A 14,936-nucleotide genomic window follows, 5' to 3' on the forward strand; every position below is an offset into this window, starting at 1 on the left:
TGGCGTTTTGAGCGGGAGCGCTTCGCTCAAACTGGACTTTAGACACCTCTCCTTCAAGCTGGCAAGTGCACAAAGCAGAGCACGCTTCTATCTCCTTTCCGTCTCAACAGCTGAACTCTTATCAGCGCCTCAGATAAAGGCCTGTTAGAAAGGGAGAGCAAACAAACTGATAATACTGATAGCATTTTAATATCCCAACTATATCCAGCGATAACTGGAAGGAAAAGTATTTACCTTTAATAACTTCTAATCAAATTTACTTTAATACACGTCCTAGACTGACTTTTGCCACTGGAGTAGCTCCTGTTTTAAAATAAATGGATCAAAATCCAGTTTTGATCTGTCCCACGTTAACTCGCAGGGCTGAAAGGAACAAAACCACCTTTGATTAAGACCAGTATCAACCAGTGCAGGATGCAAACACCGACTGCTGTTTCCCTTTGGAGCAGAAACCTTTGCTTAAGCACAGTACCAGGCAGGAGGAGAGCCACACACCAGACACGAGCACACCGGTTTTGAAGTTTAATACAGAAAATCTATTTGATATTTATTAAACTTAGTTTCTCCAGTTACAGTTTTGCATTGTACAAAGCATTTTAATGACACAGTAGTTAAAAAGATCTTTACAAATTGAAATGTGATACCCTTTTCTCCAAATATTTTAATTGCCATAAATTTGTTTAAAAATACACATTAAACGCATGTTTCAGACACTAAACTTTCTATAATCTCAATACCACAAAATACATAGAATATACTATACAGATGTGGAAAAAAATCTAGTTAGTATATAATACTTTGCTCACCATTAACAGCTTTATTACGTGAAATGCACATACTGACTTAGAAATCCTAATTTTGAGCCCCGAAGTACCCTTTGAAATTTCAAATGTATTGCAACAAATAAAATCACAGTCTGTGTTTTCTTCTTTTAGGTTTTGGTTGAAGACAGATGCCTAAATACTCTGATAGAAAACAAAATGTAACACATGGACTCGTCATGTACAAAGCATAAAACAGAGACATCCCATTAGTTACTAACAGTACCTTTTCCGAGTGGTTAATAAGGGCTTCACTTATAAGTGACAGGTTCAAAGTGACCTTCCCCCACCCGCGAGCCCTCCCCCAAAAGAAAAACCCTTCTTCACCAAATAATAATTTCAAATAAGATAAAGGATTTGTTTTAATAAATATATAAGCACTTTATCCTCCATATACAAAATTTCTTAAAACAATTTTAAAAGGGGGGGGGGGGGGAATGGGGACACGACAACCAGATACAAATGTCAGGAACTGTGCTTGCAAAAGTCATGCCTGGTCCTTAGAGTTGAGTCCTGGGGTGTGGGATGCCAGCGCAGCCCAGGGGGAACGCGGCACCAGCCACTGGGCTTGCATATAAAAACTGGAGACAGGAATGTCCCAATCGGCCTGTATTGGCTCCATCAGCATGTGTGGAGTTCCACCAGGAATGGAAATGCTTTCCTCAAGCTTCCAGACGGAATTAAACCGACTGAAGCATTCACGTTAGACATCCTGTGGGAAACTCCACACTGTGCCACCGCATCCACAACCCCTCCGAGCACCGGCCAGGAGCAGAGCTGCTGCTCCACCGAGACCACAACATCCTGATGGCACAACCAGCCCTCACCTCCCACCCAGCACCGCTCGCTTCCAAAAGCCATCCCTGGAGACATTCCAGGCCAGGCCAGATGTGGTTCTGGGCAACCTGATCTAGTGGAAGATGTCCCTGCTCATTGCAGGGGGGGCCTGGACTAGAAGACCCTTGAAGGTCCCTTCCAGCCCCAACTATCCTATGATTCTTAAGAAACAGCACCCCGGCAGCAGAGCCCAGCTCCTTGCAAAGCAAGGGAACTGGACATAGATCATGATTCCCCGATTGACTGAGTTTAACTTTCCTATTTAGGGGATTTGTCTCCCGGAACAGCTCTGGATTTGTCTGAGTTGGCTAGCAAAAGCTTTGGCTACTCTCACAGATGTCTAGCGTTCGCTTTGTTGCTTGGAAACACAGGGTTTTCCATAACACTGATTCATCAGACAGAGAAACCGAAACCCTGACCACAGTATTTGTCAGAAATGTAAGAATTTGGAAGCTGCTGACTCCCCAATGGGTAATTCAAACTGGACTTGCTCAGGCCCTTTCAATCCCTTAACATAAACACTGCAGTGACAGCAAATACCTGTTAGGTAAACTATTAAATACAGCAAAGGTAGTCTCTCTTCCTCCAGCAGCTTGCCACTTTGGCAAACCACCTCCTGATGTGCCTATGGCGTTAGTTTTACTTGCCCCAGGCAAGTGCTACATAATTCCTATGAAGTACTGACTCAGTGTGTTGGGGCCGTTCATAAATACAGTTGAGGGCATCTTTTTGTGATCACAGCAATCAAGCCTCAGCAATCTAAAGGAATATACATTGCACTCCTGTATAATATGCAATATTTATCACCACTAAGATGGTGATTCAGCACTCAATAAATAATATATCAATATAGTCAGTTGCACCATAATCTAAAAACAAGTATAACATATACTTTGGACAGACTGAGTTCATATATATATACATATATATTAAAAGACACATACAATACAAATTGCATACTGCCATCGAAAGCCAAGAAGAGCCATCCAGATGCTCTGCTTTATGGCTAATAGTTTTAAATCAAAAGAAAAGTCTAGGGCTGTTTCTCTCTGGTGTCCTGAATATTTGTTTAGACTTACTGATGGTTGCACCTTATCACCCAGGACCCTGAAGTCTGAGAGCGGGTTCAGACAGCACTGATAGCTGAGCAAGCCTAGTCTGAGTAAGCCATTATTAAGATTCACCAACTAGGACCACAGTCAGCGAGGGAATTAAAATCACAGCATTGATATGTATTTAACAGACAAGTGTCTGGGGGATCCATCTGGGAAGGCAGGAGTTCAGGATTCCCTCGTTTGTCACTAGTGCAGCGCGTACCGGTACCCCAGTGACGTGTGTCACTGCTATGGAAGAACAGGGTGAGACGCATCGCCTGCACTAGGACAGAGGGATGGAAGCCTATTGAGCACTTAGCTACAGAATCTGACAGAGTACATCACTTTCCTCCCGGAAACAACAGTACATCCCAAAATTAGGTGTGCTTTTGGAATGGGGAAGTTTATCCGTTTGAACTAGCCACAGATGCATAAGGCATTTCTTTTCAATTCATGAGGCCACCAATATCTCCTGTATGGCAAGCGGCCTGGGACAGTGCTCCAGGGATATTGCACCCTGAAAACCCACTGTCCAGGTGGGACACTTTCAACCAGTCAGGTCCACATTTTGACATGATGTACAGGGGCTGGTCTCTTCTCCCAAGTAACGAGTGATAGAACACGAGGAGACAGCCTCAAGCTGCACCAGGGGAGGTTTAGACCGGATATTAGGAACAATTCCTTCCCCAAAGGGTGGTCAGGCATTGGAAGAGGCTGCCCCGGGCAGTGGTGGACTCGCCATCCCTGGAAGTGTTCCCAAACCGTATAGATGAGGCCCTTAGTGACACGGTTTAGTGGTGGCCTTGGCAGTGCTGGGGTGACAGTTGGACTTGATGGTCTTAAAGGTCTTTTCCAACCTGGTTGATTCCTACAATAACGTCTTGTGGTTGTTCAAAGACCATAAAGATCCACTGATCTAGGGATAAGCGATATGTTTTTCAGAGACCAATTGAACGTGACACCAAAAGGTATTTGTGGGACTCTAGTTAAGGAAAAGAAAAATAATTCCCAGAGATGAGCCCATTCCCACTACCAGGAATGGTACCTGTGCACAACGGAGCAAGCCAGAACGCAGCCATGCCGGCTAGTGCAGCACTACACAAAAAAGAAACGATGACTGCAACTTCTATGAAGGTATCTTTTATATAGCGTCAAAAGTGTGCTAGGCACTTTAGAGTATTAAAGGAAAAAGAGTTGACAGTGTCCCATTAGCCAAGATGTGGAGTCTGAGGGTACAGATTCTGTCTCAAACAGCAAACGCTAACAGAAACGTGACCTTGCACAGTGATTCAAGGAAAAGGATGTTCCAACAGACCTGAAGAGGAAATTCAGCTGTCATGGGAAGAGTCACAGGTCTGTTGCTCATGTATCCATCCATTCGTACGTAGCAAAGCTTTTCTGGAAGTACAAAACACGCTGGAACGCAAAGGAAGCTCTACGAATATGCAGCTACCTTTAGTAGGTTACTAATTGCAAAACTTCTAAACTCTTAAAGCCCATAGGACATACTGCAGTACTGAGAGCGTAGAATTCTATTCCTTCTCGCGAGGTTGCCGTGAGTTTGGCACTTAACTACAACTACACACAAAATTTAGTGCAATCATTTTCCTGAACATGCACGTTCATATCTGGTATGGAAGAAAAGGTGAAGTGGGAGAGAAAACAAAGCAGCATTCCACAATCTCACTCCAAAGGATTCAGAGTTGGACTCTTCAGAAGGAGACCACCGCAATGAGAAGTCAGTTTGTGTGACGGACACTAGGACTTTTAGAAAGGAAATGGAATTTTACCAGAGTACTGCAGAAGACCACTGCATACAGTATATACCTGGTCCTGCTGTAAAACATCTTGTAAACAGTTCATAAAATCTTCATCTAAAAGTAAGGCATAAGGCACACCAGACATGGTAGGGGCACTAAGCGATACTGAAAGCAGTAGCAGTTTAAACCATTAACTCAGACAAGCACCTCACGCGGAAAGGTACTTTGGTTTTCACTTTTTGAGAGCAGGCAACTGCAACTCCATCAACCACTTCTGTTGCACCAAGTCGCTCCCTCGCAAGTGAGTATTATGCTCCATCAAACATTAACGGGACCTTCATCAACACGGGGTAAATACAAGTTTTAAATCCATTCTGCATCACAAGAGTCACTCTCCCTGTAATAGCAGGTGTGCTCCCACCCCACGACGGCTCTTGCACTGTCATCCTGTAGTGTCCATCACCTATCAGACCCTAAAAGGAAAAAATGGACCTCGGTTTCTAAAGTTTCCTGGTTTCTCAGTCAATGGAAAAGATGCAAATGACAGTTCTGGTAGGAACTTAACTGCTGTTGGGTTTGTCCACCACAAAGTTCACCGACTCCGGAGGTGTCAGGAAACGACAAGCACGGAAACAAAAGGTATTTCAAATGAAGAGATGCAAAAAAGCACAAGATTGTCCTTTTCAGAAACCTTTCCTGTCTGCATCGCACCTGCCGGGCTGAAGCTCATTCCTACACCATTTCTTCGATCTCACATTGAACGCAAATCACTGTAATGTTTTGTGATTGTTATAGTGTTAATCCATGTTTGGAAACTGCCTGGAAAACCATCCAAGTCAGATCCAGCTAAATACTTTTCCATATAAATTTCTTTATAATTCATTTAAATGAAGTATCTTAATACATAGAAGAATATCTGGAACTTTTCTATTTAGTACAAATTCTGCAATAATAAATCTGTAGTTGTCATTTATTAGTTGACTCGTAGGCATTAGGCATGGAAAGTATGGTGTCCCTACACGTTAGAACCTATCAACCCTACTTCCTTTACAGGCTCTACCACCACAAGACATTACAGAGTAACAAAGCTCACAAAGTACTTAAATAAAGTGTCTATGTTTAATTTCCGCTAAGTACTCGAAAGGATAAATTTAGGGAATAACTAAGAACTGCCCCAAAACCGGGCTGTTCAAACTTAAAATTAAAAAAATTCAAATAAATAGGATTTAAATGGACTCTTCCTGTATTGTGACTGGAATTCCAGTGATCTGCCCATGACAGATCAGCAAAACTACTCCTTTCTATGTAGCAAATTATAAAATACTTAAATAACTTAAACCGGGAATACTGAGGCAGTCCAATAACCAAATGATTTGGGGTTAAAACACAAAACACAAATGAGGATGGGAGACATGTGAAAGCATTCTTTGCTCTTAGTGTCAACTAAGCAATGTATTATGGCAGTCTTCCTTATTGACATGACACAGTGTTGTGGAGATAAATCAGAGGCAGCGAGAAAAATGTGTTTGAGTTTCCATTCCTTTAGTTCCAAATATCACTTGGCATCCAGGCGCAACCAGTGTAGTCCCTGACGGGTGTAACGCACTAGGTCTGTCATGATGCTCGAATTAAAAACCAGAGGGCCCATAACTTTATCCAGTTCAGCAAAGAACTCTAAAAGAACAGAAACACAAGTTAAAGCTATGCATGCACCTTTATATGAAATATTACATCCAACCCCATCTTTAATGGCTTTACAACTGACACTCAGCCAGCCTGGGGTTTCGCTGTAGACCAATGCACAACCTTCCACCTCACTTCTGCAGAGGACCTGGGTAAGCATCCTGCACACCACTAACTGCAATGCCCCAGTTCAAAGCCTGTGAGCACACTCTGGTACATCTGGCGTCCTAACCCCCCCTGCCAGCTCTTACCTTTCTGTTCTTTAGACAGCTGTTCGGCTTGGTCCCATATTTCAGTGGCATAGAGGAAGTTGGATGTAACCTGGACGTAGCTGGCAGCCATCTGATGGATCCTCTGGGGGATCGTCACCGAGGACCCGCTTCCTGAAGGGTTGGCTGCCCCGGAAGAGTAATTTCCTGAATTCCCTGGAGACAGCTTTGGGGAGACTGGAGATGGCATACCCACGGGCTTGCTGCTTGGCCAAAGGAAACATTCAGTTGTAAACCACATATACACACACATGTACTTTGGGCACAGCACACTGTAAGACGCCCTCCGAGAGCCCTCTTCCCACATCTAAAGCACTCCCCCACCTTGCACATCAAGAGGGCAGGATTTGCCCTCCAACGCATGAAGTGCATGAAGCTGGGAACAATTGCTGAGGATCCTCCAACTCCTGTGTGTTAACTTCATGGCCAAAACCTAATTGCCAAACCTCATCATCTCCTCATCCAATCAAATCTTAAATTCATTGTTTAAACAAATTGAACCCTAAAGAATAATAATGAAAACATTACAACTACACAGTAACTATTCAGCCATAGAATAGTGACCTTCAGATAACACAATGCAAATCTGAAATGCCCTCCCACAGCTCACAGAGTAATGATCAATGATCCAGCATTAGGCTTAAAAGAACAGAAGTAAATTGCTATACTATGGAACAGATGACTGAGAGCTCTTGTAACATTCTGGGCTTGCAGCATTAACAAAACCATTGTTTGGAGGGGAAAAAGCATTAAATAAACCAACAAAACTCACTGAGAGAAGTGACTTGTGTGTTAGTGACACACCGACCCTTAAGTCTTCCAAGCCTTTCTGCACACAAACAACTGAATCAAAACCTACACCCTCAGAACCATCACCCAACACTTTAAAGAGTGAAAAGCCACTTCCTGAGCACCTCAGGCACAGAGTGAACGTAGAAAACTAGCTCTAGGTTGAGAAGCACAGGGAACAGCTTTGCCTACTCACCTTCCCATACCAGGTGACGGCGCTTGAGAATTATTATAGGAATTCTGTTTGGGGGGAAAAAAAGAGATTTGTCACCTGATTCATGCCCGTACTTTCACCACTCACACTTTATCTGCTTATTTAAGTGGCTATTTTTGGCCAAATTAATTTTTGTTGTATTAAGCAATAACCACACTCTAACTAAGGTCCCAGTGAATTAACCTTTGGGTAAATATCCTCTTTTACTGATGACTAAGGCATAAATTAAGGGATTATTTTAGTAACACAAAGGCCACTAAATATACATAGGACTGGAGCAGTCCCCTGCTCAACCCGTTAGAGAACATCTTGCTTTTTTCAGCCCATTAATGGGAAGAAATCTGTTATTTCTGGCACTGAACAATTAAAGATGTCTCAAAAATCTGAGAAGTCAGGCATGAGACAATCCCATTTCCTCTCAGCTGGGAGCTTCAGAGAAACCCAGTGACATGAGTCACCTATCCCCAAGTGCTCCTTTGGGAAAGCTCCTTACATTAAGGACTGAGTAAAGCTACAGAAGCATCATAACTGGTTTTCCTCATCTGCAACATCTTGATTTAAATGAGCACTTGGAGGATGTGCCTCTTCATCTCCTTTCCCTGAGTTCAGGTAAATTCATGGCAGGGGGGATAACAAAAATACCAAACATCCCACTGCAAACACCACAGTCCTGAAAGACCCATTTGGGTTTGGTTGTCACAGTCTGAAAACTGGATTCAGGAATTCTAAGTGATGCAGAGCTTCAATGGGATTAGGGTTTAAGAACACACAATTACCTTCAGATGTTCAGTCAGAGTTTTAGAATATTTCAATGCACTTTCCTTCTTCAGCTTGAAAAGCCTTAGGTATAGCAGAGATTGGCACCGCAGACTGCCCAAAGACAGAAGAACACAACACTCACAGTTCAAGTCTACTTTATCACAACCCAGTGAGTATCAAATAAACCTATATCAATGAACATCAAAAATCTAAGAGCTGTGTTTCTGACATTTTTCTCAACCAACTGACTGGCAGCTCTCTAAGTTGCAACTCAACCATGAATCCATGACCCCCTTCTAATTCCCAAGGACATAAACCCAGCTCTGTGCCTTAAGCTGAAAACAGTAAAATTCAGTGATTTTACTGATATAATCAGTTTCCAGTGCTGAGCTTAGAAAACAACAGTCAGTTACTTCCCAACAAAGGTTTCATTTATTTCTTGCTCCTTTCAGGCCATACAGAGTCCAATGCATCCCACCATGGTCTCCCTTTTCTGCTTGACTCCAACTGGTCCTGCTGAGGCCAACTCTTTACAGCCACTCCCAAGTTTGACTTATCACTGGGTGAGCACACAGGAAGGACCCTCATCCTTTCTGCAGTTACTCCTTAACAGTTCAAAGACTTGGCCTTCGCTGTCAACATCCCCTCAGCCCCAGCCTATACAGCAGTAACCTTTGTGTACAGCCAAGTGGAAAACTCATATGTGGTTCAAAACCACCTGAGAACTCAGTGTCGTACAGCATTTCATGTAGGGAAAACACTTGATATTAATCAGGGCATTAAGGTCAGACGGTGCATTGTACTAAGTTCAGAAGACACGTACCAAAGCACTGCTAGCCTTTTATCTGCAGCCGTGGCATCAGGTGCCAAGTAATTCTTCAGCTTCATAGTGTATCTGCAAACAAAGACAGCAAGTAAGCAACATAAAACCGACAGTTATCATTTATCAATCACCAAACATTGGTGTTTTCATGAATTCCTAGTTTTACTTTGTCTTCCCCAGTTCAGAAACTTCTATCAGTCCCTAAACAAAATGCCAACTAGGCAGCAACTGCAACAGTTTTGCTTCTTGTGTCATGCCTTGTAGAGTGATGTCAAGAACCTTAGCAGAAAACATCTCAACCACCATGAGAACACTTTAAGCCTCAGTAACTGGAACGAACTGGGAAGTGATGCACTTATACTGGAGAAAGAGATCTCAAAAGCTGGCACAACTTCAGTGCATCTAGCAGCTCTGGTTTCCAGACATCTTTCCCACCCACTTCACTTTCGTATTTGCTTTGCAATGCTTACTTGATTAATTCCACAGTTTCTGAATACATAGGGAACGGGGACTTGGATTCCTGAGCATTTTTCTCCAATGCATTCCCACACTCAATGAACGACACTACAGCATCTAGGTAGTAGACAGCCTTCTCAAACCTGTCAGACTGAGCACATGGGAAAAGCTTTTAAGGACAAAAGCCAGAGAGGAAGTACAAGAGAGCTGCAGTACAGGAGGGCAGCAAAATGGCAAGAGCAGGAAACAAACCCCAGTGTAACGTGCAAACCCTGGATGAGTATCAGAGATTTACTTACCAATGCATCAGCATTATGTTTTAGCTTCTTTGCTTCTTGCAAATAATGATCAGCTGAGTAAGTCCTGCAATAGAGGACACAAGGAATCAGCCCCAGCCATATCGTGTTCCATTTTATGACTGAAGTTTCCTAATGTTGTCAAGTTTCCTATTTTCTGTGTTTAACTCAGGTTAGAGGAGCTACACTCTGATAAGCCAGGTAACCAGCACAGTTAGCTATAGTATTGTAAAATATAGCTTAAAGTCAGTTCTCTAGCTTCAGGTAATTCAAAACAGCATTTCAAACAAGTTAACAAATGTGACACAGTTAAATTTACTGCATTTGACATTCAAGCAAACCAAACCCCTGACCAACAACAGGGGCAGGGAAGGAAAAAACACAACACTTGAGGACAAATGCATCCAGTGCCTCCAGGACTGGCATTACTGAGGCTGTGAAATTATGACAGTAGTACAGAATAGCTGCACTCAGGTGTGAAATGCTTCCGCTTAGCCTCCCAAAGCAATCAAAGCTAAATGACTTCCACACCAAGATGAGCAGAAGACAATCATAAAAGTGTAATTATACATTTCAATATATTAGCATATTACCTAGGAGATGATTTAAGTTTGAAATCAATTCTCCCATCCACACTATCTTACTTGTCAAAGAATTAAAGATATTTGAAATCAATGTTTTTAACAGTCCACTTACAGGAAACTCAGGGAATTAAAAAGCAACAGTTACTACAGTTACTACTAAACCTATTCTATACCTACAAAATTAGCCAATAGTTCTAGGCCCAAGAAATCCTAAAATGCCTCAGTCAAAACCATAAGGTTCTACCATGTCACCATTCCAAAGCACAATGACCATTCCTCGGAGGATGCTCTCGTTAGCTCTTCCTACACTTCAATTCACATTTGGAATTCATTTTTAAAGAAGTTTGATGTTTTCTCAATTTCTCATCCCTGTTTTGTCTTGGAATAATTGAAAAAAAACCCATAAACTCTTTTGCCCTAAATGACTGACAGTGCAGCTCAAATCACCAAAGTCACTTAACTCCTTTCTTTTACTTTCTGTAAGGAACAGCTATGAGGAAAAAACCACTGAGCAGCAGAGAGGTAGCAGCAGTGTCCTGATAAGGTGAAAAGGACACATCAGCATTTAAACCAAGAAGAGCCCTGAGCTATTTAAGTCTATTGCATGGTCCTCTAATGCTCGGCAGGAATGTGCAGGGCAGGCTACAGTTCCTCCTCAAGGACTGTGCTGTCTGCCAAGGCACTGGCCCGGGGAGCAGGCAGACAAGCACAGCACTGCAGGAACAACACAGAGCTCCCCAGGGTAGGAGTGTGTACCTAAGGTCTTTTGTGAAGCAAGACGACAGCTCTTCTCCACAGGGAGCTGGCCACACTCCACAGAGGGAGAGGCACCTTCTGCTGTTCTTACCTATCATCAAAAACAAGTTTTGCTCTTCTTGACTTGGAGCTCTCTGCAGACTGAGCAGACACAGGAGGGCAGCTGGATGAATTGTTCAGAATCTTTTCCTGAAAGGAAAATTGGTGCCAAGGAATAAATGTAAAGATCAGTTACATCTTCTTTGCCTTCAAGAACAGCATCTGTTGCATACATGCCTCCCATGATTTCATACATTATATGCAATAAGGTCAGTCTTGCAGCTGGTTCAGCTGCCATTCACCACACACAGCAACACAGCTTCCACGGGGCTTTCACCTACGGCTGGCACAGAGGCTATAACCAAGCTCCTCAGTCTAACACACCAGGGGATGTCCATTAGAAGAAAGAATCCAGCCAAGGCTTTCTAGATACACCCAGGCCAGGAAATCCTTGCCTGAATCTCCCATGTCTCTGTTTCCAAGTCCTGGATTTCCACTCTAGCAAAGAGCTGATGATTATTATTTATGATTTCTCCTAACAACAGTACGCTCAGCTGAATGTCTTTGCCTTGGAAAAAGAGTACTTTGAAAGAATAAGCATCATCATCAGGGAGAAAAGTAGCTGTCTTCACAACACACTGCCCTTGCTCCTCTAAATTATGGCTCAATATGACATTTCAGGCCAAAGACTGGACACTAGAAGCATGTTATGAATCAGAAGTGAACCCATTTTTATTTGCTAAACGATACAAAACAGCTCCCCAGCTTCATAAGTGTTTTCTGCTCTCTTGATTTACCATGACCAAAGGCCATCTATATAGACGTATTTCATAACTTACACTTATCAGATTATTGCTTATCAAGAGGATCCTGGAGTTACAAGGCACCAGACAGACACAGCGATGTGCTATCTGCCATTGCAATGTAGAAACAGCAATGAAACATGCAGTGCAATGCAGGAGGAATACTTACTACTTGACTAAGTAGGCATGACTAAGCATACGTGAAGAGTAAAATGATAAACATCTCGCACATTAACTGCTGGCTTCAGGACATTTTCTATGCTGACAAATAAAGGGCAAAGCCTCAGCCTGTAAGGTAAAGGCACTATCTGCAGCTCCTGGAAGTGTCTTATGCAGCCACTGATGTGCACAGCCCTGCCAGGCTCCTCCGATCCCACCGCACTGCCACTGGCACTAACACAGCATCTCCCAGTTGAGATATTCAAGAGCTCCACCCTGATGACTAAGTTGCTTTCTGCCATCACTAATGTCTATTTGCTGCTTCACCCCTCCCCAAATCAATTCTCTTTCCTGAGCATTGTTAGATTTTGCTTCTGAGCTACTGAGGTTTAGCAGCTCCTTCAGCTGCTGGAGTTTCTGCAGCCCGTCAGAGGCCCTGGGGCTTTGCTGCAGAGAGCTTGGAGGCAGCCACACCAGCACCTGCAGCACACACTGGAATCACACAGAAAGGTGAAATCCTCCCAGTTAAACACTGTGCTCAAAACTGGTTATACAACGGGAACTGTGCATCACAGGTATTCAACAATACGCTCTCAGATGCCTTCACAGGCTAAATTCTATCCAGTTCTACATATTTCTATACTGACCAACAAGCACATTAAATTTAGTGACTTAAAAGTATAATTTCCCTATAATATTTTTTAATTCCATCACGCTGAAATATCTCCCTAACCTAAATCTCTTAAAACCACTTTCTGCACCATCTTTATTCATAACCACGTTTTCTCCACTCCAACCACAGCCAGCGCTGCATATTCCTGACCTGGAGTTAAAATGATCTTTCTGTGGTCCCACAGTGCCATGAAATGAGAGCTACAGCTTCACACCCTAGCACTGAGAGTGGACCGAGCTCCTGCTCTCCTTAAAAATCAGGACAAGCTCTATATCGGCTCCAATGAAACAAGAGTTCTTCCATTTACCATTGTGTAAACAGCTTCCTGGTGATATTTCTTACGAACAGATTCAACAATCCAGAAGCAGCACCAGTAATCAGAAGATGATTAAACACATTTGGTAGGAATACACATTACTATTCCACAATCTCTCCCAAATTGTCTTCTAATTTATAGACTTCCAAAGTGCTCAAGCACGAGGACACGACACAATACAGACCCAAAACCAACTGCGTTTAACTTGACTGCAAATTGTTGTTTAGGTCACACCGAGCATCTCAAACTGCAATGCAAAGCAAGAGGCATGTACAGGAAAGCCCTTTACCTTGGTTTCTTTAGCACTGCTAGAACCCTTGCCCTCTGTTTTCTTCTGTTTGGAAGAGGAGCTGCCCTTACTGCCACCACTGCCCTCCTTGCCAAGGTTGCTGCTGGACTTCAGGGACGAGGACTGACTGATCGTCCTTTTCCGGGAGCCATGCTCTTGCTTGGCATCTTTCTGCAGGACTGGGGCAGCAGGAGACGGCAGCAAATCCTTCTCTTTAATAGCACTTGGCTTTGAGGACCTGGACCAAAGGAATAAATTCAGCTTTGGGGTTTCTTTCCTTAAAAAAAACCCAAAATGAAACCAACCAACCCCTGAAAACACCCCCCCCACCACCCCAAAACCTTTTCTTTATTATTTTGAATACATCTATTACTTAAAACTGATACATTTTTTTAAACAAAGCAGATTTGTATTGTTTAACCTGGCAAAGCAGATATGGAGGGAAAGAAAGAGACTAATCATCCCGGTGAGTAGGTTCCTATGAAGCCAAAGCTAACCCGCTTTCCCCATCTCATTTGTTCTGACCTGAACACACAGCAGACAAGTTCTAACCATAAAACCACACCCCTCCAAGAGTTCTCCATAAAACATCCACCCTGAACACTTGAGATGTAAGGAATGGATGCCAGCATTAGCGCCAGGCTGTCTGTTCCCAACTCATCATCTAACAGCTCAGATAAAAGATGGTCCAGATAAATGTTCTCTGGAACCCAGGCACCTGGAAAGCTTTCTCATTGCAGCCTTTCAGTACACTCTTACTTGGGTGCTGAGGGCTAATGTTGGCTATTCCAGGCTTCCCATAATAACTGTTTCTACCGATTACCTTTGTAAGATCATAGAGTTTCATTTTGTTCTATGTCCTTCAAGATAACTGCACTGGCAGTCAAACAAGTATCAGAAATAACAGGTAAAAAAGCATAATCAAGCTAGAAATGCATCCACTTATTCTACATCTGTTTCCTAACAAATAGTAAGACACTGTTTAATTCAGAATGGGCAAACAAGCTTCCTAGCATCTGATGTGCTGCAGCTTCTCACATTATTTGTAATTTGGCCATTACTCACTATACAGAAACATTTTCCATGACACAATTATACCAGTTTTCAGCCACTTGATCTGAAACAGCAGCTTGAAAAGGCAGTGGAAAAAACCCTTGCTTTTTCCTGTGGAGTAACACTGACCAAGAAATACCCAGCCTAACAGCTAGTCCAAAAAGCATGGGAATTTACAGACATAGCAAACAACTGAAGGAGGATTAATCAACGTTATTGAGTCGATAATTCTGCGTTACTTTGCTTTTGTGTAACTCACACTTTCTTCAGCTAATCTCTCAAGCAAACGTGAGGCTAAATCCACAGATCCAAATCTCAAAGCCATCAGCTTCCCATACAATGCAGTGTGCTGGTTTTAGCTTGGAAAGTTACTTTTCTTCCTAGCTGCTTTGGATTTAGTATGGGAATAACACTGATAACACACGGGTATTTCAGCAGCTGCTAAGTAGTGTTTACACCAAGC

General features: G+C 42.8%; 1 protein-coding gene across 5 annotated transcripts in view; it reads right to left on the reverse strand.

The window, feature by feature from the left end:
* Positions 1-513: 513 nt before the first annotated feature.
* The window catches only part of AFF4 (ALF transcription elongation factor 4), a 51,370-nt gene continuing 36,947 nt past the window's right edge, over positions 514-14,936 (reverse strand). For all 5 annotated transcript variants that reach the window (XM_062638155.1, XM_062638152.1, XM_062638154.1 and 2 more), the window contains 9 exons: positions 13,421-13,658; positions 11,233-11,330; positions 9,805-9,868; positions 9,520-9,656; positions 9,050-9,121; positions 8,244-8,337; positions 7,450-7,493; positions 6,447-6,667; positions 514-6,186 (listed from right to left, as the gene is read on the reverse strand). In XM_062638155.1, the coding sequence (XP_062494139.1) occupies positions 6,068-6,186; positions 6,447-6,667; positions 7,450-7,493; positions 8,244-8,337; positions 9,050-9,121; positions 9,520-9,656; positions 9,805-9,868; positions 11,233-11,330; positions 13,421-13,658 (1,087 nt within the window). In that variant the 3' untranslated portion in view covers positions 514-6,067. The remainder of the gene's footprint in view (positions 6,187-6,446; positions 6,668-7,449; positions 7,494-8,243; positions 8,338-9,049; positions 9,122-9,519; positions 9,657-9,804; positions 9,869-11,232; positions 11,331-13,420; positions 13,659-14,936) is intronic.

This window comes from Pezoporus occidentalis, unplaced genomic scaffold (genome assembly GCF_034315485.1).
Source record: "Pezoporus occidentalis ecotype Australia unplaced genomic scaffold, CSIRO_AGI_Poc_V1 ctg55, whole genome shotgun sequence".
NCBI lineage: Eukaryota > Metazoa > Chordata > Aves > Psittaciformes > Psittacidae > Pezoporus > Pezoporus occidentalis.